General features: G+C 37.3%; 2 protein-coding genes across 4 annotated transcripts in view; one reads left to right on the forward strand and one right to left on the reverse strand.

Annotated features, from left to right (window-relative positions):
- Positions 1-439: 439 nt before the first annotated feature.
- On the forward strand, positions 440-16,018 carry LOC5564099. Of its 2 annotated transcripts, XM_021840831.1 has the most exons (10): positions 440-863; positions 11,916-11,995; positions 12,064-12,281; positions 12,342-13,106; positions 13,162-13,515; positions 13,589-13,975; positions 14,053-14,185; positions 14,246-14,650; positions 14,706-15,157; positions 15,225-16,018. In XM_021840831.1, the coding sequence occupies exons 1-10, from the start codon at positions 654-656 to the stop codon at positions 15,275-15,277; spliced, it is 3,057 nt and encodes a 1,018-aa protein (XP_021696523.1). In that variant the 5' UTR covers positions 440-653; the 3' UTR covers positions 15,278-16,018. The 2 variants fall into 2 exon arrangements, with proteins under 2 accessions (XP_021696523.1, XP_001648425.2); XM_001648375.2 differs by having other exon boundaries at positions 14,706-16,018.
- A 1,783-nt stretch (positions 16,019-17,801) lies between these two features.
- LOC5564096 overlaps positions 17,802-25,768 on the reverse strand; it is a 49,832-nt gene continuing 41,865 nt past the window's right edge. For both annotated transcript variants that reach the window (XM_021840832.1, XM_021840833.1), the window contains exons 4-5: positions 21,132-21,456; positions 17,802-21,072 (exon numbers count right to left, since the gene is read on the reverse strand). In XM_021840832.1, the coding sequence (XP_021696524.1) occupies positions 19,837-21,072; positions 21,132-21,456 (1,561 nt within the window). In that variant the 3' untranslated portion in view covers positions 17,802-19,836. The remainder of the gene's footprint in view (positions 21,073-21,131; positions 21,457-25,768) is intronic.

A 25,768-nucleotide genomic window follows, 5' to 3' on the forward strand; every position in this document is an offset into this window, starting at 1 on the left:
AACCTATTGAAAAGAGTGCAGAAACCTGCATCACGAATTATTCGAAAGCAATCGATGTCATACTCATAGTGATCCCTCAATACTGTTGCGGAAACCGACGCAATACTACAAAGCAAAAACCAAAAGAACATTAATCTGTGATGTAATAGCCAGCTGTTTCCCTACTCTGCACCGAACAAAGCCATCCAGTTACAGTTAATGACCTATCTATACCTAGATCTTTATTCGATCTAGAGTTCACCATATGTGGACCGCAAAGGCATTACAATTCTTCAAACCATTTCGTTCCCAATGAACCGCTCAACGCAAAACAACTTCCTGGCAAGAAATGCGCGTGTCGCATAATGCACCCCATTCCAATCGCAGGGATTCGGTCACCTAGTGTTGTTTCGTAAATGCACCTCTAGGGATTCCTTCGGGAGTTTACCTGGTGGGACACATTGTCCTGTTGCGTTTAGTACTAACTCGGTGGTCGAACGGGCGCGAACAAAACTCGGAATACGGTGGTGATACGAAAAGAATCGATGGTGCTTTCCGCTAGACATAGAAAGAATCAGTCAATTAGTCATCAATTAGTGGTGGTGAAAAACTGATAATTTTGGGGATTAGTATCCCGGCAGGGCGCCAAATTGAGCATTTCGACGAGTGCGGCAATGAGAAGAAGCAGTGATGCAGTTGATTGGATGTCTTGTTCAAAGCTGAAGCTGCTGTGGATTACTTTGATATGGATCATTACAGGAGTTCAAGGATTACCCAAAGTTTTCCGGACTAACGAAATATGTGGAGTTTATAATGGACATCGGGTGTATCTGGAGTTAGGAGATCGTGGACAGTTACAGGCTACAAATGTAACATTCGAAAGAGTAAGACATATTTTTCATCTTTGAAATTTGGTTGGTTACCTTTGACCTATGAGCAATAATAAGCAAAGGACGCCAAACAAAGAATGGCGAAGAGGTGCTAATTAGATTTGAGTTCAAGTAATATGCGTTTGCATGTATTAGATCAGGGGTTCTCAACCGGTGGTCAGCGGACCCCTAGGGGGGCGTGAAGAGTTCTCAGGGGGTCCGAGAAGTTTCTTCTGATTTTTAATAAATACGAGGGCTCTTGAATCCGATTTGATATCAAGAGACCATTATAATCGAGTAGCATTTTTTATCTGTAAAGTATTTTGATTTTGATATCAAGAGACCATTATAATCGAGTAGCAATTTGTTTTATCTGTAAAGTATTTTGATTGAAACTTATTTTGTTTCTTTCAATTGTAAAAATACGGGGAAATACCTTCAATGTGATCCTGTCAGGTAAAAATTACATGTCAGTCATAATTACTCAACATCCATTCAAATTCTATCCAGTATAAAAATGATAATTACTGGAAGTATTCATATTGTCAAATTTCTGGAATTTTTGTGACTTAATCTTTAGTAGAATTTGCAAGCCTACTGAAGATATCCAAAGTTTTCGGATGTTTCCTGACGGTTTTTTCTGATAATTCTCCCAACGGAAGATAGTTAGCTTCTAAAAAATTTTTGACGGTTATAAGCGAAATTAGGAATGTTTGCAAGTGAAGTATTTTATTCTTTGCACTTCTGATTCGCGTCGACAACGTTTTTTTGAAATGCTGAGCTCATATTTGGTCACAACATTCGTTGTTTTTCAAGCGTTTCTTATTCAGAAAGACACTACATTTGTTCCAATGTTTCAACATTGGATATTCTATGTAACTCATTGGTACTATACCAGGGAGGAAGCTTCAGAATCATTTTCAAAATTTTATTTTGAATTCTCTGCAGAGCTTTCTTCCTGGTATTACAACAGCTACCAATATGGAGTACAGCATACAACATGGCTGGCCTGAAAATTTGTTTGAATATCAAAAGCTTGTTCTTAAGACAAAGTTTTGATTTTCTATTAATAAGGGGATAGGGACATTTTACATATTTGTTACATTTGGCTTGAATGCTCTCAATGTGATTTTTGAAAGTTAAATTCTTATATAGCATGATCCCTAGATACTTAACTTCATCTGACCAATTTATTGGAATCCCTCTCATCGTGACAAAATGTCTACTTGAAGGTTTCAAATAAAGTGCTTTTGGTTTATGTGGTAATATTATTTGTTGAGTTTTGGAAGCATTTTACATATTTGTTACATTTGGCTTGAATACCTTGAAAATATTATTAACATTAATATCTTCCATTTTTGCAAGTATGAAGAAAAAATATCCAAACTTTTTTGCAATCGACTACAGATGACACGCAGGTTTCGTCCTTTGGCGGAGAGGCCTGTGTCATCTGCAAACAAGGATTTTTGACATCCATGAGGTAACTCAGGTAAGTCAGATGTGAAAATATTGTATAATATTGAACCGAAAATGCTGCCTTGGGGAACACCAGCTCTTACAGGAAGTCTTTCAGATCTGGAGTTCTGATAATTAACCTGAAGTGTACGATTTGACAGATAACTTTGAATTATTCTAACAATGTATGTTGGAAAATTAAAGTTTTTTAATTTTACGATCAAATCTTCATGCCAAACACAGTCAAATGCTTTTTCTATGTCTAGATGAGCAAGACCAGTAGAATAGCCTTCAGATTTGTTGGAACGGATCAATTTTGTTACACGTAAAAGTTGATAAGTGGTCGAATGTCCATGGCGGAATCCGAACTGTTAATTGGCAAAAATTGAATTTTTGTTGATGCTGGCCATCATTCTGTTCAAAATAACCTTTTCAAAAAGTTTACTGATGGAGGAAAACAAACTGATTGGACGATAACTAGAAGCAGGATTTTTGTCTGGTTTTGAAATTGGAACAACCTTAGCAGTTTTCCATTTGTCAGGAAAATATGCTAATTGAAAAAAAATTGTTTAATATATCAACTAAGAATGATAAGCTACTTTCTGGAAGTTTCTTGATGAGGATGTAGAAAATTTCATCATCGTCAGGAGCTTTCATATTTTTGATTTTTTTTAATAATAGTTCTCACTTTACAGGCATTTTCGAAAACGTTCTCTTGATTGAGGATATTTTCGAAGTCCTGAGTAACTTGATTTTCAATTGGACTAGTAAGTCCTAAATTGAAATTGTGCGCACTTTCAAACTGCATAGCAAGTTTTTGAGCTTTTTCGCAATTGATTAGTAATAATTTGTTTTCCTCTTTCAATGCCGGTATTGGCTTCTGAGGTTTTTTTTTTTCAAAATTTTAGATAATTTCCAAAAGGGCTTAGAGCCAGGGTCCAATTGGGAAATCTCATTTTCAAAATTTTTGTTTCTTAATTGTGTAAAACGTTTCTTGATTTCTTTCTGCAAATCCTGCCATATAATTTTCATAGCAGGATCGCGAGTGCGTTGAAATTGCCTTCTCCTCACGTTTTTAAGACGGATCAAGAGTTTAAGGTGAAACAGTTTGGAATCATACTTCTAAGATTGCACTGTAACTTCAAAAGCACTAATCTCGCGTAGAAAGCATCCAATAACAGTGTACTTTTTATTTTGGCTTTGTACACTAGCACAGCTCAAAATAAGAAGATTAGGAACTTTTGCCTACTATTTCTCCAGTTGTGTGCCTTTGAAAACGCGAGTAGGGTCACAAGTCGGCCATTGTGACGGTCATCTTTGAACTCCGAGATGTTTCACCTTAATATCATCGTCTATAATCACGGATTCAAATTTTACTTCACATTTTAAAATTGCAATGCTCCTGGCTTCGACAATGGAATTTGATAAAGTTTCAAGAGCATTGTCAATATCAAGTTTTGTTTGTAAAGAAATGTTAACATCAAGATTAGAGTCAATATGTGTTTCATATTTATTCCAGTCGGCTCAAAAATAATTGAAAGTGGAGCTGATAGGATTGAGAATTGCTTCATGGGATATTTGAAATGTAACAGGGACATGATCAGAATCAAAATCAGCACGAGTATTCAGTTGGCTACAAAGATGACTAGAGTCGGTTAAGACCAAATCATTCGTAGATGGATTTCTTGAAGAGGAAAAACATGTAGGGTTATCAGGGTATTGAATTGAGAAATATCCTGAAGAGCACTCATCAAATAAAATTTTACCGTTGGAATTACTTTGAGAATTATTCCATGACCGATGTTTGGCATTAAAGTCACCAATGACAAACAATTTTGACTTATTGCGAGTCAATTTTCGCAAGTCAGTTTGGAGCAAATTATCTTGCTGTCCAGAGCATTGAAAGGGCAAATAGGCAGCTATGAAAGTATATTTACCAAGTTGTGTTTCAAATGACGAAAACAGTTGATGTTTTATACGCCTATGAATGATGATTGCAACTCCCCCACATGCCCCATTAAGTCGATCATTACGATAAACAAAAAAGTTAGGATCTCTTTTGAGTTTAGATCCAGGTTTCAAATACGTTTCGGTAATAACTGCTATATGCACGTTATTAACTGTAAGAAAATTAAACTGCTAGTCCTCTTTACCATTCAAAGAACGACAATTCCAATTTAAAATATTTAAATTATCATTTGAAGCCACTAGAAAAACGTAATCCAATAACAATTTGATTAGTAATTTTATACCAACTTGGACTGCTTCAGTCATAAAGGTGGCTTTGAACATTGCATCAATCATTAGATTCAATTGTTCAGTTAGAAAATTAAAAACAGATACAGACATATCACTTGAAGTGTATACATTTGATGATTTTCCGTTAAAATTTTCGGTAGACGAAGAGGCGGAGTAGATGTTACCTGTGGCGGTAGCGTTTTTTCCATTTGATTTGAAACAAGTAGAATGGGTACTCATAGAACGAATAGGAGAGGAGTTCAAATTACTTACTACGATATCGGCAAAGGATTTTCCGTGGGTAGATATATTCGAAATTAGAAGATTCGAACGGCTACCCGACGGATTGAAATTAGTCTGTGAATGATGATTATGATCTTCTTGATGGGTATGATTCCTAATCAAGCGATTCTTAACTGAAAAATGAGTATTGTTCGATACTCTACCAGGGAAATTCCGGAAACGACCGTTATCGTAACGGATATTATCTTTTATCTGCCTGGCACGAGCCTCAATGACTCTCTTGCCGTGAAATGTAATCCCAAAAATTTGACTTATGATTGGCCCCACAATTCGAGCATATGAACTTGGTGGTATCTTCCTTCACTGGACAGACGTCCTTAGCGTGAGAAGAACCTCCGCATATCATGCATTTAGCATCCATGCGACAATTTTTTGTACCATGACCCCACTTTTGGCACCGACGGCACTGAGTGGGGTTCTGGTAATTTCCTCCAGGTTTCTGGAAATGTTCCCATGTCACACGGACATCGAACATAAGTTTTGCTATTTCTAATGCTTTAATATTATTCAGTTCTTTTTTGTTAAAGTGAACTAAATATTATTTTTAAGGAAGCCCTTTCCGAACAATGCCAGATTGGGTTGTCTTTTTCATAATGATTACTTGGACTGGGGAAAATCCAAGTAAATCATTAATTCCATTTTTGATCTCTTCAGGTGACTTATAGTCACTTGAGAAACCTTTCAAGAACAAACGTTCAGTTTTGTCGTCATAAGTAAAAAAAATTGTGCTTCTTCTCTTCAAGATGTTTGAGAAGAAGTTCGCGATCTTTAAGAGTTTCCGGCAAAACGCGAAAGTCTCCGTTCTTCGCGATTTGGAAGGAAACCTTGATTCCCCTAATGGAGTTCAAGATCCCTGCCTAAATCCCCCAAATTCGAAACAACTGACCACGATAGGCGGCACTCTTTGCTTCCTCACTTGAATCAAAGAGCCTGGGCTAGAGGCTGCTTCAATTTGTTGTTCGGAAAATTTGTGTAGAGCATCGAACTGATTGCTCATTTGGATACAATTATTCATTTCACCCTTGGAAGAAAGTTCGCATTCCGAGGAAACGTTCTTTCTTCCATTCTTGCCACGTTTAGTGACAGTTTAAAATCCCACTTTTTTGGAAAAAAGTTGTGAATTCAGAGATTCGCCCTTCTTTTTGTTTGTAGTTGCAATCATGTTTAGTGAAAAAAACGAAAGAAGGCGTGACCTCCTAAGAGGTTTTTTTTTCCCAAGACGGTGTCCAAGAAGGATTACCACCGCTAGCTTTCGCCAACGGGTCCAACGAAAAATCGAAGGCACGTGTCCAAACAAGGATCGTAAAGGGATCAATAGTAGAAAAAATAGTACTGAAAAGTACTGTTTTAGTAGCCCTTAAAAGTACCGTTTTTAATTTTAGCACTGTTTTTTTGGCACTGAGAAGTACTGTTTTATTGCTTTAGGTAGTTTTTTAGAAAACTTCCAAGAGCAGAGAGAAATTGTGTACGCACAGCACGAAGGTACGATGCGCACTTAAGGTTACCATATTTGCTTTCACCGGAAAGAGTACATTTATTTCAATACTGTAAAAGAGTACTAAAGAGTACACTTAGCGTATCCTGAAAAAAATGAAAATGCAATTTCTACTAATGTGTTTGTCCTAATGTTTTTATGTTAAACATTTTTGTTCTTTTCTTCATTTTAAAGCCGTTGGTCGCATTAACTGTATTGAAACCAAAAGAAAGATATCGTAAAAAAATGATAATATTTGCTAATTACGACTTTTTTTTCCATTTCAACGATACAAGCAATTGTCTGATTCATTAATACAACCACTTTTACTAAATTTTATTCACATTTATCAGGAAGACAATATTCTCAACTTTTCATTACAGATTTCACGAAATTTAACCTTCCACTAATTATATTGACTGTGAGCGAATATATTTATTTCATCAATGTTTTTCATAATACTTTATATCTTTTTCGGCTGTAGTATAATAAGCAAGAATGATATGAATGTTATTTAACCAAAATACTTTGTTGTTAATAATGTTGAAAAATATTTGTTGGGAAGGAGCCAAATGAAATGAGAAGAGTGAATTTTAAAACCCAGGATACTAAAGCATTGTCTTTAATTCAAAATTAACTAAGATCTTTTTAAAACGTTATGAATCAGATCAAGGCAGCTGTCGAAAGGCGTACCGAATAAAGCTCCTTTTAACTTTCTCCAGCCGGACGATTTGAGTGGTGTGATGATGGACCAAACACTACTAATTCGATCAAAGCACTTTTTATTTGCACTGCGCCGGACAGGATGGATCCTTATTGCATCGCTCTTCCTCTCAAGAGCAAGCGACACATTAGATGGATCTGTAATTTGTAGGCTGTGTTACTTCCAGCCTAGATGAGACCTCCGTCTCCAAGCCTCAGGGGCGGCGCTACGCTCGTGACACTTCGCGAAAGAAAATTTTTAGGGTAAAAGCACCGGTTTTGGCCAGCCTAAGAGAAAATGTCAATAAAAAATCAATGGGAAGCCGTATTTATACTACAAATATGTCAAATGCAAGCTTCCAATCCATATTATGTTTGTAAAATATCAAAACTGAGCTAAAACCATTTTTTCGCTTCGAAAATCCCGTTGGTCAATATAGTCTAACGACACCAGTTTCGGCCAGAGATTTAACTTCGGTTCCTAAATTTGCCAATTGCATTGATTTCTCATAAGAGTGGCCAAATTAGGAGTGCCCTGGCCAAATTAGGTGTATGGCAGTTAAAATTATAAGGAAAATTAATTGTTTTTCTTATGTTTTGAATCACTTTGGACGAGTAAATGAATGTACTGTACAGTACTGTATACAGTAGGTTTCATGCTGATTGGCTATGTAAAACGGTGTATAATCCACTATGGCTACAACTGGCGTATGGCCAAAACCGGTGCTTCTACCCTATAAATAGACTCAAGTAAAACTTCCTTTTTTTTCCTGGTCCCGTGAACACTTGTACTACCACTTTCTTGAAGTCCTATTTCTTCTACCTGACTTCTGATCTTCCTCTCTTTCCTCGCGTCCGTCCTCAACATCGGACGATGCGGACCGGGGGCGGACAACTCTTACCTACTTCACTTCTCTTCAACGGCTGCAGCCTCTCGCGGACTTCCTGCCTATCCCATGCGCTCCTCGAGTATGGTGACGAGCTCGGGGCTTCGTGGATTCAATTGGAAGCCTGGATTTCCAAGCGCACTCGGTTGTCGGATTTCTCGGACACACTACTTATTAGCGAGTCAGGTCGACGACAGATTGGTTTGGCGATCTAAACGCAATTGACTGTTTAACGAGAAACTTACGACGATCGACGTGCCACCATAATTTATATAACGGTGGGTATTAGAACTAAGTTGGAGGTGATGATTTCGCATTTTGGAGGTTAAAATCACCTCCAAACACTAGCGATTTTGCGGTGGGATGTTGACGTTTGATCACGAATACGCTATGACGATTTTGAATAAATACCGCGAAGTCTCGTTGGTGCAAAATGGTGGAATTTAGACGCGGTACGGCGAGCTAGGTTCGGGGTAAGATTTTCCAATAATTTCAAAGATTACTACAGATCTATAAGCAATAAGCATAACTAAAAAGCCCTTGGAGGTTTATGATCAACTTACAATTTGAGTGTAACGACTATGGTTATCGGAGAAATGCTTGCAGTATACCGTGATGAATCAAAATCCGGACACTCAATTAATATTTAAAGATTAACCGATGAAATTTAACAATAATCTTGTTGTATTTCCTCGAATCTTCAGATTTAAGCTTATTTTATCATTTTACAATAATTTTCCATCTAGTTTGCTTTGCAATACAAATATTAAAAATGAAAAAGAATTCGCAACTTCAGTTTTGCTTTTTTCCTGCGTCATTCAAGTCCATATTGTGAAGCTTCCAATTGACTTAGGGTAGATGTACTAATAGTGGAGGTACTAAGTATGATTGCACTTTATTCAACCGCCTAAATCCAAGAAGCGCATTTAATGTACACGTTAATGTTGTAACGGGAAGTAACGACCATTGACTTCATGAAAATTGATTTTATCGCAGAAACCCGACATGTCAGTGAAAAATGATACCTCCACTATTGGTACACTGTTCCTTTAGATGCGGTATATTATTAATTTGTGTTCCTACAGTTGCGGTATCCGTGGTTTTCTTATGGTGTCCTCCACTATAGAAACACTTTACCGCAACTATTAGTACTAGTAAGAAAAGTTTTAGCAAATTTTAGTGATATTGCATCAGTTTTAAAGCAATTTGAACGCTCTTTTCAACTATTCCGTGTATTATCGAGCCAATACGTCGTTTCCATACATTTTTTTTCCGCCAAAACCTTATTTTTGCACGAAACGTCGAGAAATGGTGTTACTTTTTGAAATTTTGAACTGAAAACATTATTTGCACGGTACGCATCCCCCGTGCAAAAACAGAATCGGGTGTATTTTGCAGCAGGCTTTTGACTGATGATGCTTTCAAAGGATAATCCTTTTTCGAAAATAAAAAATATAGATCGTCGAATTTTCCAGAAAATTTCTAATAATTAGTAGATGAAAAAACCGAATTTAGTACTATACCATTTAATTCCACTAGAGTGAACTAGAACTCTAGTGGAATTAAATGGTATAGTACCAAATTCGGTTTTTTCATCTACTTATAGGTATTCTACTAAATAGCTCGAAGATTTATTATCATTCTAATAATTATTGATTTTGATAACCTCCAAAAATCGACCGTTCTAAATGTTGTGCCTTATTCGTGTGAATTTAATTATTTTGGTGGCTGTGTTATCAAAATATTGTACAACATTAGTCAAGCGATGCACAGAAAAACGATTGCGATTTCATTAATAAATAAAAAAAGATATTGCATGTACAAGATGTCCACTTCATAAAATGAACGGTCCTTACTATACAGCAAATGTATAGTATACACAGCCGATTCAGATTACCGACCCTAGTAAAATTTTACTGGGTTTTGGAACTACGGTTTTTTCGGTTATTTTTACGATTACCGAAAAAAACCAGTTAACCAAAATATGTTTTGATTGATGCAAATTACTGACTTAGTCAGTAAAATTATTGAGCGTTTTTACTGGCTTTCCAGTTTCCCATGCTTAATGCTTTGCTTTTCCGGATACTGTTTTTTCAGAAATCAATACAAATTAAAACCCAATCGACATGAACATGAACATCGACATGCATTTTTGGTACGAACAAACATCTACGGTATGCTCATATCTCAGTGGAAGTAATCGAAAAATGTGTGACAAAATCATTATATGGTTGGTTTGCATACAAGAGGCAAACTCAATGATGCAGATGAATTTACCTCTTGTATAGAAACCAACCGAATTTACCAACGTAAGCAGTTAAATCGTCCTGAGCCGTATTGGTTGCTTAAAATGGTTGATTTTCTCACTAAATTTCGACTACTTACCACGAGAAATCGCAAAATAGGTGCAGGAAAAGTTTGGTTGCCATAGCCGTGTCTCCCGGCGCCGGACGATTTCACAGCAGGAGATTCTCTTCTTCTTCTTCTTTATTCTGATCGGTGGTGCTTTTCTTTTGTGCGAACCCACCTTCTAATGGACCAGCATCAAAGGCTATATGTCCAACCTGTTTCTATTTATACTACGTGGAGTTTACAATGCTCAAGTCTGCTTTATCGATCCTGCAAGTTTGGGTGTCCGTAGACTTTCCTATTCTTTTTACGTCTGTGGACGGCTTCCCTTACTGCTAAAGGGTGAAGGGGGTGGGAATCGAACCCATGACCATCTGATTATCAATCAGACGAGTAGACAACTACTCTACATCCCCCCTCCCAGGAGATTCTCATTTGACACTTTCCCGCATACGCATCAGTTTGTTTTGATTTGATTTTGACGACAAGTCAGTAAAAAACATCATCTACTGAATAGTCGGTAATTGTTTTTACTGACTTTTCGGCCTGTTCGGTAATGTTTTTTTTTTTTATCTGTATTAACGAGATTTTTAGCCCTGGGCTAGTTCATCTCGGGACCAACGGCTTTACTTCCCTTCCGAAGGAAGTCGTCACTGAAATTTTTAGTGACTATCTCGGGGATGGGATTCGATCCCAGGTCTTTGGCGTGAGAGGCGTGTGTTCTAACCACTACACCAGGTCCGTCCCCTTCGGTAATGTTTCAAAATTGCGTCTGACAGCTACCGTAGTTCAATAAAAAGTAAAAAATATTACTGAACGGCAGAAGTTTTCAATCAAAAAGCTGAAAATTCGGTATTTTATTTTGATTTACAATTCGTACCCAGTATTAAAAATTACCGAACAAGCAAATCGTGATTGAGTGTGTAACTTCTAGTTGATTTTAATTAATTTTATATAGATTGTTCTACCATATTAAATTCCGAGATATTACTTGTTACGCTTGTAGATCTGAAAGCCAATATCCAAAGTCTGAGTGGTTGGCGGAGGAAGCTTATTCGAACTGTTTGGTGACTTCTTAGCGTTCCATTATTTATGCCAGTAAACATAAATTGAATTGTTTTTTTTTTGTAATAATAAGGAGAGATAATTCGATCATTGCAAGTAATCCCAATTGAAAGTGGTTATTTCGAATGCCTCAACGATTTGCTTGAGTCCCTTCATTGAGATCCTACAAGGTAAGAGAGTTTGCAATTACGAGGATCGATGGGGATGCTTACCGATTGCAATAACTGAAAGCAGTCCTTCACTAAAAACAACTTTAACAGCTTGATTCGCGATTTTTTCAATCAACTTCAGCTTCAAATGAATACATTTGAAGTTGCTCAAATATTTTATTCAATATGTTTGTCCAGTCTTTAATAAAATGCTTATATTTTTCTTAATTAAACTACAAAAGTTAATTCTAATTCTAGGTAAAATCTAAGTAATAGGTAATATCTTGGTAAAATCGCCACCTACACCAAACACCCACCTAATACTTACTTTGGGTATCCCTGTATGTTTTGCCCTAAAATTGCAACCGCACATGATTTCAAAAAAATTAAACGTTTTTATCAACCTAAATTTATTTAGTCACATTGGCCCACTCCTCTTTTCTAGTCTTTGAACCAAACCACACCGAGCGTCTGCACCCTGGAGCTGGTAACCTGTCCATCGTGTAACTTCAAAATCTCATTGAGGTAGGACCGATAGTCTGTGTAATTTTGAACACCCGAATTGACTAATCATCCTTATCCATGTACTACAGCTACAGCAACTTCCCGTCCAAGTGTTCCGTTCACAATGAGCTTCCATGCCGGTGTAATTTTCTGGAGTTCTCCGAACCGCCTTTCGACGTGGAACAATCCGGTCGACGTAACTGCGGCCATGACGTGGTGTACCAGACGCAAACCCGCTCGGTTCTGATCCGGTTTATCTACTGGAGTAACCATTCGCATGCGTTTACCCTTGATTACGTCGCTGAGAGTAAGTAACGGTTTAGGATAATGAAATATAATCGTTGACGTAATTTCAAATTCGTTGCAGGGAATCGCGAGACACTGCAGGTAAACCCTGGAGCGATACATAATCTGACTGCAGGGGCCCATACCAAGACCATTACGACGCCGTACTTCCCCTCCTATTATCCGCGGGATTTTGGCAAGGAGTACGTTTTGAATTGCAACGTGGAAGCCTGCCGAGTGAATGTCATCTTCAGTGACTTTCTACTGGCGAAGACTTCAACGATGGAGTTCTACGACTGGAATGGGCAACGACTGCACGCGATTTCAGGAGCCAGTTTTCGACCTCCGGTGATTCAGAGTACGGGACCGTCCATGATCATTCGGTTCTATGCAAACGGCGGTTCTGGGTTAGGTTACAGGGCGAGGGTTTCGTTTTTAACGATCGATAGCGCTGCAAATCCACTGATGCTACCGGACACTAATTGTGGTGGTGTGGTTGAAAATGTAGGAGGGGCCATCACAATGATGAAGATGGTGCAGGGCGTGGATGATGGTCGAATCTTCGATTGCATTTGGTTGGTCAAACCACCGAATACATATGCTCATTTGAAGACTCACTTGTCTTTGAGGGTCGACACTTTTGAGAAAATGGGACCGAATTCGTTGTTGACGGTGGTTCAGGGAACGACCTCTGATGGCGGAATTCTGGACGTGATTAGACCTAATGCTGGAGGTCAAGAGAAAAGTTATGTTACGCCGCTGACTTCGGGATTCTACGTTCATTTGCGGGCTACATTCGTTGTGCAGTCCAGAATGGCATTGGTTTACGCGGCTTTCAGTTATCTAGGTAGGGGCTGACGGGGAAATGTATGAATCTCAAGAATTAATTGATTGTTTTGTAGATTGTTACATGGGATCTGAATTCTTGTGTCAAAACAGGAAGTGTATTCCGGTTCAGTTACATTGCGATGGATTTGACCATTGTGGAGATGGTAGTGATGAACCGACTAGCTGTGAAGCCCAATGGGAAACGGAACGTATTGATCGACGGTGGTATTCACACACGCCGAATTATTACTTTCCAAAGATGGATCGTTATCCGGATCTTCGCACTGCTACTCTTATATTTATCGCAAGTGCTTTTGGACTGGTTATGTTGATTTCGGTGTTCATCATTCTATTGTATCGTACCGGAAATCGTGCTAGACAGCAACGCGAATTACAGAGTCAGCTTCAAACAATCAGTGAGTTGTTGGGTAAGTAATTTTCTTGAAATAATGATATAGTTCGATGGTTTGGAGAAACTTGTAGTGAATGTTATCAATGCAGATAATAACGGTCCAAGGGGTCCCGAAGATGTGGACGAGCCTCCGATGTATGAAGCTCCGCCAGATTATGATGAAATAAATAAGGTTGGAATGGATGACGACATTAACAGAAAGCGTAGGCGCCACTCATCTTCCGCTTCAGGACGTCGAAGTCGTATGAGGCGATCCCGACGTCCGAGTAATGTGTCGGAGAGTAACAATCCGATTTTAGAAGTTCGTCTGCCTCCTGAAATGGACAGCGATAGGCCATCTACAAGTGCAACGCATCTACAGGTTCCGTATGCTTTAGATGACGGTCAACACGTCTCTGATTACGAAGACGATGACTTGCATGAACCTCGTTGGGACCAATCAGAACCAGACTTCTTCATGTCGTCCCGTATAGTAGGTGAGTTGAAATAAGTACTTGGAGTAGTTTATGAAGAGATCAGGGTTAATAGTTCTGACATAGAATGTCGCTTGCAGAAGCTCCAGCGTCGACTTCGACGAGCCAGAGTCACAGCGTTGGCTGTCAAACAACATCAGGATCAGATCCGTCCGGCAACTCTTCGAGCCCACCGCCGACGTACGATGATTCGCAGTACTTCCGCGATAACAGGTAATGTTTCAATGATTTCCTTGAAATTGTTCATTCACTACATGCCTTACTTACATCCAGGTTGCACGAAAACCAGGCTGCATCACATTCGGCATCCGATTCGGACAACTTCTCGCGAGGCTTCGCTGAGGAACCTCCTAATGTCACGCTATCTTTGAACGAAACTCCGCAGCAATCTACCGATCCACTACATGGTAGTTCAGTACTGACACCGATCGCAACAACATCTTCGTCCACCTCAATTCCTAAGCCTCAGCATATATGGAGTCAAAGTACTCGTATCCAGCGCCCTTGGTTGGCATTCAGTGGAGATGACGGTAACACCGCTGGCTTTGTACCGACTGTAAAAACTCCTCCAAATGACTTTAGCAGTCAGCAAATATTCAGCTCTACTGATGCCACCCAAATTCATGAAATTGATGCATACCTTTTAGCTTACGGATCTATATCAAACGAGGAACTAGGGTAACGATCAAGAGACTGAGGTTTTTCCTTTCTAATACATGATTTCACGTTCCAGATCTTCGGGAGTTGTGAGCAGTACTAATGATACATGTTCTAATACCACCGGTTGCTCTCACCTTCAATCGACTTGCTCTTTCACGAGAAACTCCTGCGCATGTTCATCGATTGGTTCGAATGCTCGCAGCATTGCATCCAACTACGACTACATTGCCCAGAATTGTCCCTGCTGCAGGGAATCCCAGAGCTTCCGCAGCTCGTTGTGCCCGAAATGCAAACCTTCTAGGGCACCAACAGTTCCAGCGAATCTCTGTTCCTCATGCGGAGGAAAAATCTCCCTTCAGGAAAGTCCGAACTCTAGCGGAGGTTCAGTGCAACCAGCGCCGGCTACAACCGTACCGGGAACGGCTATCCGGTTGTGCAACTGTTTCCCAAAGTTCCCCTCACAACCTAGTGTGGTGACTCGCAGCGGATCGGCTAATGTGATAAACCCTACTTCAGGGGTGCCAGTTCGACCGATGTCGGTGGATCAGATCGAAGCAACCTGTGCTCGTCGCAGTGTTGCCAGTCTGACGAGCAACTTTGAGGCGTTCTTCAACTCGCACCTCGGAATCCCAGGCGCGCCAATGAGACCTTGATCGGTAGATTGTGGATAGATATTTGTTGTAAAAATGTGGAATTTCGGATCTATCGAATTGAAATAAATGTGATTAACTAGTTCAAGTATGGCCAAATTGCGTTTTTTTGTTTCTATTTAGTTCTACATTTGCTCTTATTATAAATATTTTACTTTTTTCGTAGTTTAATTTTTCATCAATGTAATTTAAGTTTGCTATTTCCAGCTATAGTCATCTTTATAGTAAATAACAAAAATATTTCTCATCTAGGGAAAACCTTACTTACTAAATATCTTTGTGGCTTTTTTCTTGTTGTTCGCTAATGGTATAGGAAAATAAGCAAATCACCGTTTTTTCAATCATTTTATTTTGCTGTTTTTCTTCAATATTCAAAGCTACGAGTTTCACCTAATTTTACATTCACTAGCATTGTTTGATTTGGTTGTGCTACTAGAGTATGATTTATTTCATGTTATACTTAAGTTTGGTAAGGTTAAGTTGTTTTTACAGAGATTTTGTTCTTGGAATGGGAAAGGTACACATTTTGGCTGCAATGATACCGGGGTTTGACTTGATAATGTTGTATATAATGAAAGATCGCCAAATTTGATTTTTTGCGAATTATGTCGTCAGACAATAAACTTTGGAAAATAATTCTGAGAAATCAAAAAAAAAAAAAATAAAACTTTAATGACGTCATGTTTTGATGTCCAAATTTTGATATTCATCAGTATGTATTTTGTGAATTTTGTTAGAACATTCAGGAATCGGAAACTGGATCAGGAAACTGGATTTTTCTGTGTGAATCTTCAAGCCCTGTCACAATTTTAGTATCAAACGCTTTAATTTGGGTCAGAAAAACATGTTTATTCAATTTTTAAATGCTTTTCGTTGGTCCAAGTCCAAAAAAACATTCTTCACGGCTTATGAGATGATGGCGATCTCAGAATTCAAAACGAGCGGTGCGCTAATAGTGAAAAATAGTTTTTTTCTAACAAAATTCAAGATAGCGGCGAAATTTAAAATGGCCTCCAAAATTTTTCCAACTTCAAATGAAAGCTATATTCTTTCTCTATACGATGCCACTAAGTTTGCTATGTGTTTCAAGGGAAATATGAGACATATCACGTGAAGAAATACCCTAGATTTATCGAAAAATGGGCTTTTTCGCAAACTGTTTAGCCAGCTGACGTACGAGGGGTCCATCAATTTAAGAAAACCGAAAGGACCACCCTTAAGTTTTATCGAAATCTAGCGATCAATGACATAAAATTTGAATTCCAACGATGGGTGCCAATGGCGGCCTGGTTTCAGCGAGAATTGCTCCAATATGTTGGAAACGATATTTTTTTGTCATATTGAACTAAGAATATCAGAACTCCGAATTCAAGCGTGTGCTAAAATAAGGGCGTAAGTAACATAATCGACCCTCTCTTCAGTGACAAAATGCAAGTTTGTTGGAAGCGATGCAATCTTGCGTTCTGAGGTTAAAAACTGACAACTAACTTGCATCTTGTCACCTTTATTTACTGAAGAGCGAAATCACATCATCGATTAGTTACGCACTCTTTTGAATTATCTAGTAGGAACATTACGAGGGTGATTACTATTTCCTGTTAGTAAATTAAACGATTATAGAAAAAGATGATTGAAATAATTTTAATTTACTGTGTGTATTCAGTTTGCTATTTTTGTCTTGACGATGTATAGATAACATATTTGCCTTGACGATGTATAGATAACATATTTATTTTTTTTACCTTAATTTACAGCTACATGCGATGTTTGAAAACATCTTCGGGACAACGTATGTGACCACAAATTGACTAGAAAAATTTTATATCCTTTCATGTATTTTTTTTTCAAAGTTCTAATTTTTATTTCAAAAGTTGAAATCTTAAGTTTTTATTCCATAAAAAAAAAATGAAAAATTGGTTGAGCTGTTCAAAAGTTATGATTTTTTATTCAAATAAAAAATCTAATGCGCTGAGACCTACAGTGTGTGCCGATGAAAAATGACATATTTTTTATTTTCAAAAAACTATATCTCAAAAACTAAAAAACATACATTGCTGAAAATTTGACGGTAAACGTAAAATTTTCTGAACTTTCAAGAAAAAATGAGAACAGCACTAGCCCCTTTCGTCCCGAGGCCTTCAAATAGATATTATTTTTAATGTAAAAAAATATTTTTTTTGTGAAATTTTATATTTTTCTTGAAAAGTTAAAATCTTTAGCTTTCATTTCGTCCAAGAAAATTGAAAATCGGTCAAAAGTTATAATTAAAAATAAATATAAAATTTTTGCAAGATCGCGATTTTTCTGGCCATTCTATTTCGGAAATGGTAACTTTAATAAAAAAAAATCCAAAAACACGTGTATCCTTCTTTTTGGATAAGGAACAAAATAGCAAATTTTCACGGAATTCGGTGACCCACTAGATCGTTTTTTCATGAAATTGCTACATAGCAGGATATACGCTGGAAATTAAAATTCATACATGCATCTTTTTTCTATGATTTTTTGCTTTACTGTCAGGAAATTTTAAGTGATTTCACCATTAATTTCTTTCCAAAAATCTTGGAGGTATCCTAGATTTTTTTTACGGAAAACTTTTTGAAAACTGCGGTAATTATGTCTCAAATGAATTCACTAGCTAGTTCTTTAAAAATTGCTAAACAAAATCAATAAAAAATTATTGCAAGTTGCACTCGCAGAACAATATTGTAGAGTTGATTAAAAAATCACTGTTATTAGAATCAACATGTTTTGAACGTATTGAATTAATCCATTTATTTGTTAGTTTCAATAAAGCCTTATATTTGAAGCAACAAAATTTAAAGTAGAATACAATATTGCGGTTCGTGTTTAGCTTCAAGGTTTTTTTTTTAAATTTTGGTTCATGGAGTCAACAATCTTGAATGATTGAATAAAAACAATCGTCATTTTGCGTTTATCAAATAAAAATTACGCGAACCTTAGACGAAATAAAAAACAGATGCTTATAGGCAATTACATTCTAAAAAGGTTTAACTTTCTGTGCTTTTGTAATAACTTATGCAAACAGATTAATATAACATGAGTAAAGCTAAAAATGAATTCTGTTTTCTTTGTTGAATTCATAAAAAAATGCATATCATGAAAATAACATATATAAATTTTTGTTTCGAAGCACGTGCTTTTGTTAAATCAATTCAAAAACTTTGTTGGTTCAATAAATCAGAATTTTTGTTTCGACAATATCTCCTGCTGCTATTGCTTCAGCTGTTATTTTTCTGCATTTTCAGAATAAACGACATTGTTTATAGAAATAAATGAGCTTGTTCTTTGAATTAAAAATTTTTGCTGGTAAGACGAATCAACAATAAAGTTTGATGACTCAAATAAAATTTTCTTTTTCTTTGCATTTAAAATATTAACAGCATTGTTGTAAAAAACAAAGAGAGACGCACCGACACAGCGTTGGAGTTCAATGGAATAAGCCAAATTTGGGTTTTTTCGAGTTTACCTAATGTTAAATTGTTTTAACCCATCATGGAGACTTCAAAAGCTAACACTGGGTAGATTTTTTTTTGCACTGGGTTGTTTTTTTTTGCCGCTGTCAGATGAAAACAACCTAATGATAGGTATATATCATTTAACCCTAATTGGGTTATCCCACGGAAGAGCCGAATTGCGTCAAAATTTTTCAAATTTGGGTTGATTTGTGGCTTCGTGTAATGGTTTAGAAGATGTAAATTTGAACAACACATGAAATTTTGTTAAATTTTTAAATATAGCTTGAGATTCACTTTGACAAGTTCGGACATTTTGGATTAAACTGTATTTTGTTATTATCTTGAAACACCATTTTCATGAGACGAACCAGCCAAGGGCTGAAAGTCTCGCCAATAAAGACAATAATAATAATAATATTATCTTGAAATGAGTACGAGAATTGAGTTTCGAATTTGTCAATTCGAAAGAAATGGAAAATGAATAAAAGAGTATACAAATTCCAAACCTTAATTTGTAAAAGTTTCAGTTTCGGCATAAAAATACTTGAAAATTTGTCGTCAAAGGATAAACCTGAATTTTAGTTGAACATTATATTTGACCCTTTCTTGGCCTCAATAATGAGAATGATCCTCAAGTATTGCAACGTTAGCCCAATAATGTTCCAAAAGCGAAAAGAATTATATAATTGTAACACAACAGTTTAAGATTACAAAAAAACTTGATTTATGAATTGAATGGCAGGAATTTTCAACGGTTAGGTATTTTTTCAAACCCAGTTTTATATTAATCACATGAATGGGCATTAGGATATAAAAGCTACATATTACTTATTTCATAATGTTCTACTGGCGATCAAAATTTTAAAACGAATTTAAAAATTACACAAAATTGATAAAAGAAAAGTGAATTTTATTTGTGAAAAAAAAAAAAACAATTTAATAAGATTCAAGAGAGTTTTGCTAAACTTAAGATCTGTGCGCTAGGCATTACTTTTGATTGCCTTAAACAACTTTACACACTTATTGTCACAATAACTTTACATATTAATCCACCGCCCCTCCCACACCACCCAATCTACCCACCCTTCCTTCGCAAACAATAGCAATACTTTCTCAGGTAATCCACGTGCATACATTCGCTCTGACTAGCGTACTCATTCAGCCGGCTGATCGATCCGGTAACCTCGAACGGGTTTTTGAGCTGGTCCCGGTTCGTGTAATGGCGGACCGTCGTTTCGAACTTGCCCGAACCGGGCTTGGCATCGAATATCAACAGATAGTCCGTGTGCGGTTCGGCAGCGTCCGGATATCTGGCCACCTTGGCCAGCGAGATCGATTTCAGCTGAATCTTGGCACAAAGTTTCTTGGTTAAATTTTTCTGATGATCCTCCAGATCCTTGTTGATCGAGTCGATCACATAGCTCAGCACCTCGTGAACGATTTTGGAGCTTTTGTCGATCTTTTCGAAGTTTGAACAGGTGCACCAGTGCGGTGCGATGGACGTTTCCTCGCAGGAACGGTTCCAGGGCATTTCCTGGAATATGCTCTGGCAGTTTGGACAACTGAAAGGAGCCGGAAGGTTGTCGACACGTTCCGAAAGCTCCAGGATATGCTTAAGCGTTGCGTGGAGATCATAGGGATTTGTCAGTCGATTTCGGTTGATTTTCAGTGCTTGGACCGCTTCCGGGTGCTGTTCTTTGAACCATTCCGGCAACCACATGAACATGAAAGGAAGTCGCTCTTCGAGCCATCCGGTCAGCAGAGATCGAACCGCCCCGAAACGCAGCCCATGATCACTAAAGAATATTACCATACTGTTGTTCAGAATACCTCGCTCATCTAACTGTTCTAGGTAGTATCTAATTCGTAGATCCATGGACGATGGATCACTGATGTCGTTGTGACTGAACGTGTTGGTCCAAAAGAGTCCGAAGCTGGGCTCATCCTTGTAGAACGTAGCAAAGTCCAACGCATATTTGTAGATGAAGTCTGCGTAGGTTTCATAGCCCAGACACATGGTTAGAGAGTTCTTGGTCTTCTTCACTAGATTTTTCTCCGCTGCCAGTGCCATCGGTCTTAGATAGTAATCCGTGGGAGGTTTGACGAACCCGTACTTGTGGTAGTTGAACGTGTTGATACTGGCCTCATCTTCCGCGTAGGCCGTTACGTATCCGCTGTTGGTGAACATGTTCCACACGAACGGGCATGTCTCCAATTGACCTACTTTACGCGGATTACACTTATCGTAAGCCAAAGTGCTGTTGTACCCAGTCAAGATCGCCATCAGGTTCGGGAACGTATTGTCATCGATCTACGAGTAGAACAGTGAATCAAATAATCTGAAGTTGAAGATCCTTTCGTTGAACTCACCTTGTTGTAGCCCTTCAGCTCGAACCACCCCGTATCGTACAGGTGTTGTGCGGTGTGGGGCATTGCTCGGATGAGATTCAGCCGCGAGATGCTATCGATTCCAACCATCAGCACACTGAGCGGTCGTTGTTTGTAGCTGTCACGGAATCGTTCTAGCCGTTCCTGTACTGCCGGCTTGGCTCGAATAAAGGCATGCACATTGGTGTAGACCGATTTGCGAGTCTTGCTGGTGGGCGATACGCTACCTTTGCAGCGAACCATCACCCCATTAGTGACGTTCGGGGGCAGTAGGACATCGTGGGAGAAATATTTACACTCACCTAAACTGTTTTGTGGAGTGGAAAATACAAAGAGAGAATACAATTCAATTATTTCTTATTTTAATCCATTTTCTTATTTTCAAATACAGGAGATTTCCATGATTTCAAAAACGCATAACTGATACACTGAAACCTACATTTGCGTAATGGGTCAGGGGGCCGTTTATTAAAGATATTATTACGTAAATGGAATTCCCGTCCTAGAAATTTAGTTTGCATGAAATTTTGTAAATTGTGTAACAAAGCTTTCGCAAATCTATATGTAAGCCATATGCTGATATGCTTTGGTGTTCAAGTCAAGCACGAACTTCATGGGAAACAGGCTCATGAAAAAACATTCTGTCAAGTTTTGAGTTCCACGAACATTTAAGGTTATACAAGAATTCTTTTGAGTATAGGACTTTATATCTACAAGAGTAACCAGTGATATTTTGAACGAAGTTAACACTCATAGGGACTCACTTAGTTATGTTCTATCAAGATTTTAGTACAACGTCTGTTCAAGGTTATTCAAACACTCCTCAGACTACAGGTCATTAAATCTAAAATCATTACCAGTTATTTCCAGAGGAATTATAAACGACAAATCTACATGTACATTTAGGTCCTGCTTTAGTATGAAACTCATTCCTAATGTTTTGAGCGATTTTTGGTTACACCTGTAGATTAGAAGGACTATATCCAAAGTAGTTTTTGGATAAGCAATTGCTGAACTCAAAACTTGACATGAGATATTTCATAGAGCCTGGTTGGGTGTAAACCTTATTCGTTAACGTCAGGTAACTTATTACGCTTGTAGATCTGAGGGCCTATATTCAGATGAATTCTTTGATAGCCTTACATATTCGTTTGACTCAAAACAAGTGAGATTATGCTAATTTGAGTTTGCTTGAGTAATCTCAATCATAATACTTCAAGAAATCACTGTTTACGATGTATATTAGAATGTTCATAATCAAAGGACTTCTTGAACAAATGAAATATTCTATTCTTGGGATTAGTAAGAGAATTTTTTGTGAAATACTTGAGGAAGGGAGGAAGTCTGAACAAAATATTGAATTTCCAAAAGCATGTTCCTAAAATTCTTATCAAAAAAAAAAATTAAAGCATGACTTAAATTGCCAAAAATTGTGTACGTGGTTCATGTAAGGCCCTTAACGATCAACGCTCCGTCATCGTAATCATCTTCATCATCGAAACATCAAAAGCAGTTTTTCTGTTCAAAACTAAACATTATTCGATGAAAATGTGTTCACTGTGTTTCGGTTGGAGAACATAATACAGTGAACACGTTTTCCTGTAAATTTTCTTGGTTTTGAACGAAGAAACTGCTTTTAAAAATTCCGAAATCAATGACGGATCCTGCCTCCTTAAAGGTTATTATTAAAGGCGCGCTAAGAGTAGAATGCATAAAGAGGAGACAGAGGCGCAAAGTGTACCAACACGAAATTAAAGAAGGCGAGCAGTAGGGAAAAAGTGTAAGCGATTACCTACGCAAAGTGCGATACTGATGGAGTGTGTTGGAAAAAGATGCTCAAAGTGTACGCAATTTGGCTCTTTTTACCTACCAGAATGGGACAAACGAGTAGATGACGGAAATCGATGTTCAACGCCAGCTTGTACTGTGTTTTATTTTCTCGATTTCATGCGCTTTTCGAATAGCGCCCAAACCATTGATTTTAGCGATGTAGTTTGATCGGAGAAGTTTCTTGGTGTATTAAAGCGCATCTTTTGATGCAAAAAGTTTTGTGATCAATCCACCTAGCAGTGAGATAGAAAAACTATTTTTTCAAAACATTTTGATAGACATATGGTGTCTTCGGCAAAGTTGTAGAATTGGCTATTTGAAACAACTTTGTCGAAGACACGATTTTTCTATCTCTTATACTTTTTGAGATATATGCCGTTGTATGTGGATGACCCCTAAAAATCATATTTTTTATCATAACTTTTTTCCAAGATCTTCAACATTTTTTGTGTTTTCTACAAAGTTGTTTGTCATGGAAAAACCCGTGTTTTTGCTGAACATATCATCACCCTATCTTTTGAAGAAACAAAGTTATTCATAAATAACTCTTTTTTTCAAGGGTAGTTTAGGCCTCTATAACTGGCTTCGGTGCAAAATGGCGCAGACAACTCTTACAAATCATGAAAGTACCATATCGGATCACCATTTCGGAAGTTGATAAAAACTGTTGTCTATAAGCGCCTTTCATGGAATTTTACTATCAAACAAATAAGCCTTATCAAAACGAATTCTACTGATAATTCTTTTACTTTAAGAGATAGAGAGGTGCGATGTTCAGCAAAACCACGCGTTTTAAGATGTTTAACAACTTTGTAGAAGACATGAAAAATGTTAAAAATTTAAGTAAAAAGTTATGAATAAAAATGATTTTAAATGAGTTTTTCCATACAAATTTATGTACTTCATGTCAAAAAATTCGTAACTCTTTTACAAGATTTTTAACATTTCTAATATCTTCTACAAAGTTGTTAAACATCTTAAAAGTGTTATTTATGAATAACTTTGTTACTTCAAAAGATAGGGTGATGATATGTTCAGCAAAAACACGGGTTTTCCATGACAAACAACTTTATAGAAAACACAAAAAATGTTAAAAATCTTGAAAAAAAGTTATGATAAAAACTATGATTTTTAGGGGCCATTCACATACAACGGCATATATCTCAAAAAGTATAAGAGATAGAAAAATCGTGTCTTTGACAAAGTTGTTTCAAATAGCCAATTCTACAACTTTGCCGAAGATACCATATGTCTATCTAAATGTTTTGAAAAAATAGTTTTTCTATCTCACTGCTAGGTGGATTGATCACAAAACTTTTTTCGTCAAAAGTTGCGCTTTAATATACCAAGAAACTTCTCCGAACAAACTATATCGCTAAAATCAATGGTTTGGGCGCTATTCAAAAAGCGCATGGAATCGAGAAAATAAAACACAGTGGCTTGTAATCCAAGATGGCAACATTCGGTTTGTGGAAATAAATTGAAACCAATGCAATATGGGCATTTTTGGAACGGGAACGACTAGTGAATAACGGAAATCGATGTCCGACGCCATTTTGGAATCCAAGATGGCAACTTCCGGTTTGTGGACTAGCAATCCCACGCAATTGGAGTATTTTTAGAACGGAACCGTCGAATCGGGACGAATTTTTGGAAAGGGACCGACGGAAATTGATGTCTAACGCCATTTTGGAGTTGAAAATTACGACTTCCGATCTGTGAATATCACTTTAAACCCATGCAATACGCATTGGCCTAGGGAAAGGGGGGGCCAGGGGGGCCTGGCCCCCTCCAGAACCATCCAGGCCCCCCCAGAATTTTTGATGGTAACAAAATTAAAAAAATAAAAGACAAACAAACAATTTAACTTGCAGCAAAATCTTCTGAATCAATCTAGGTACATGACTCTTGTTATTGACAAAAATTTCTTCAGTAGCTACGTTATTTTATGTTGTAGAACACTATAGCGAGAAAACCTCGCTTGTCTTATACAGCATCAGCGTGATGGTTCTGACTTTGGTGAATCACGCGACAACCGAAAGCTTATCCGATCGATTGATAAGAACTAGCTTCATGTTGTATGCGGTAAGCATAACTTGTCTGACAAATCCATTACCAAAAATATTGTGGTATAAAAAAATGGAAGTTTGATCCCAAAAATTCGTTTTTTTTTTCTGAACAATCCAATTAATTCTGTTTCAGCATAGAGCAGCACTGCATTCTGATTTCTCATGTTTTTGGAGGATACCCTGCTCGAGGTGTGTGGTGATGATGATTACCCTTATGAGAATCCACTAAAGAAATCCATTTCACTTCAACTCGTATAATGTCCGAAAAAAATAATTGAAAGAATAGACAAAGTTACTATAGGAATTCTCAGACAATACATAGCGGGAATTTTTGTCGAAAAATAAGGCTTAACTTTCAAGGAATTTCGGCATGGCCAAGTTTTCTTCAAATGAATGGTAGAAATTTAACATGGCGTGAAAAAAAATGTAACCAAATCGACCATAGTGACCTTAGCTCTCTTTGATTTTGATTCAATTTTTTAAGTAGTTTTGCATGAATAAATTTATTGCTTGATATTATTCAAGAAAACTTATTATTTCCAAAATTATTTGATTAATATTCAACAAATTTGTAGCACAATTTTTCAAAAAGCTTTTTGATATGCATTATAAAGTTTTAGTTTAATCAAATACCTCAAGGAATATTTAAGGGGAGCTTCAGAACTTTTGCTATTTTTTTCGAAATTAGTCAAATAATATTGTGGGACTTGTTCATACTTT

Source organism: Aedes aegypti, chromosome 2 (assembly GCF_002204515.2).
Source record: "Aedes aegypti strain LVP_AGWG chromosome 2, AaegL5.0 Primary Assembly, whole genome shotgun sequence".
NCBI lineage: Eukaryota > Metazoa > Arthropoda > Insecta > Diptera > Culicidae > Aedes > Aedes aegypti.

Bases quoted from the DNA above. Each gene is read 5' to 3' on its own strand.
- LOC5564099 (XM_001648375.2), top strand. From the start codon at position 654: ATGAGAAGAAGCAGTGATGCAGTTGATTGGATGTCTTGTTCAAAGCTG. The intron at 11,996-12,063 runs GTAGGACCGATA...CATGTACTACAG, and splicing joins AACTTCAAAATCTCATTGAG to CTACAGCAACTTCCCGTCCA. The intron at 13,976-14,052 runs GTGAGTTGAAAT...TGTCGCTTGCAG, and splicing joins CATGTCGTCCCGTATAGTAG to AAGCTCCAGCGTCGACTTCG.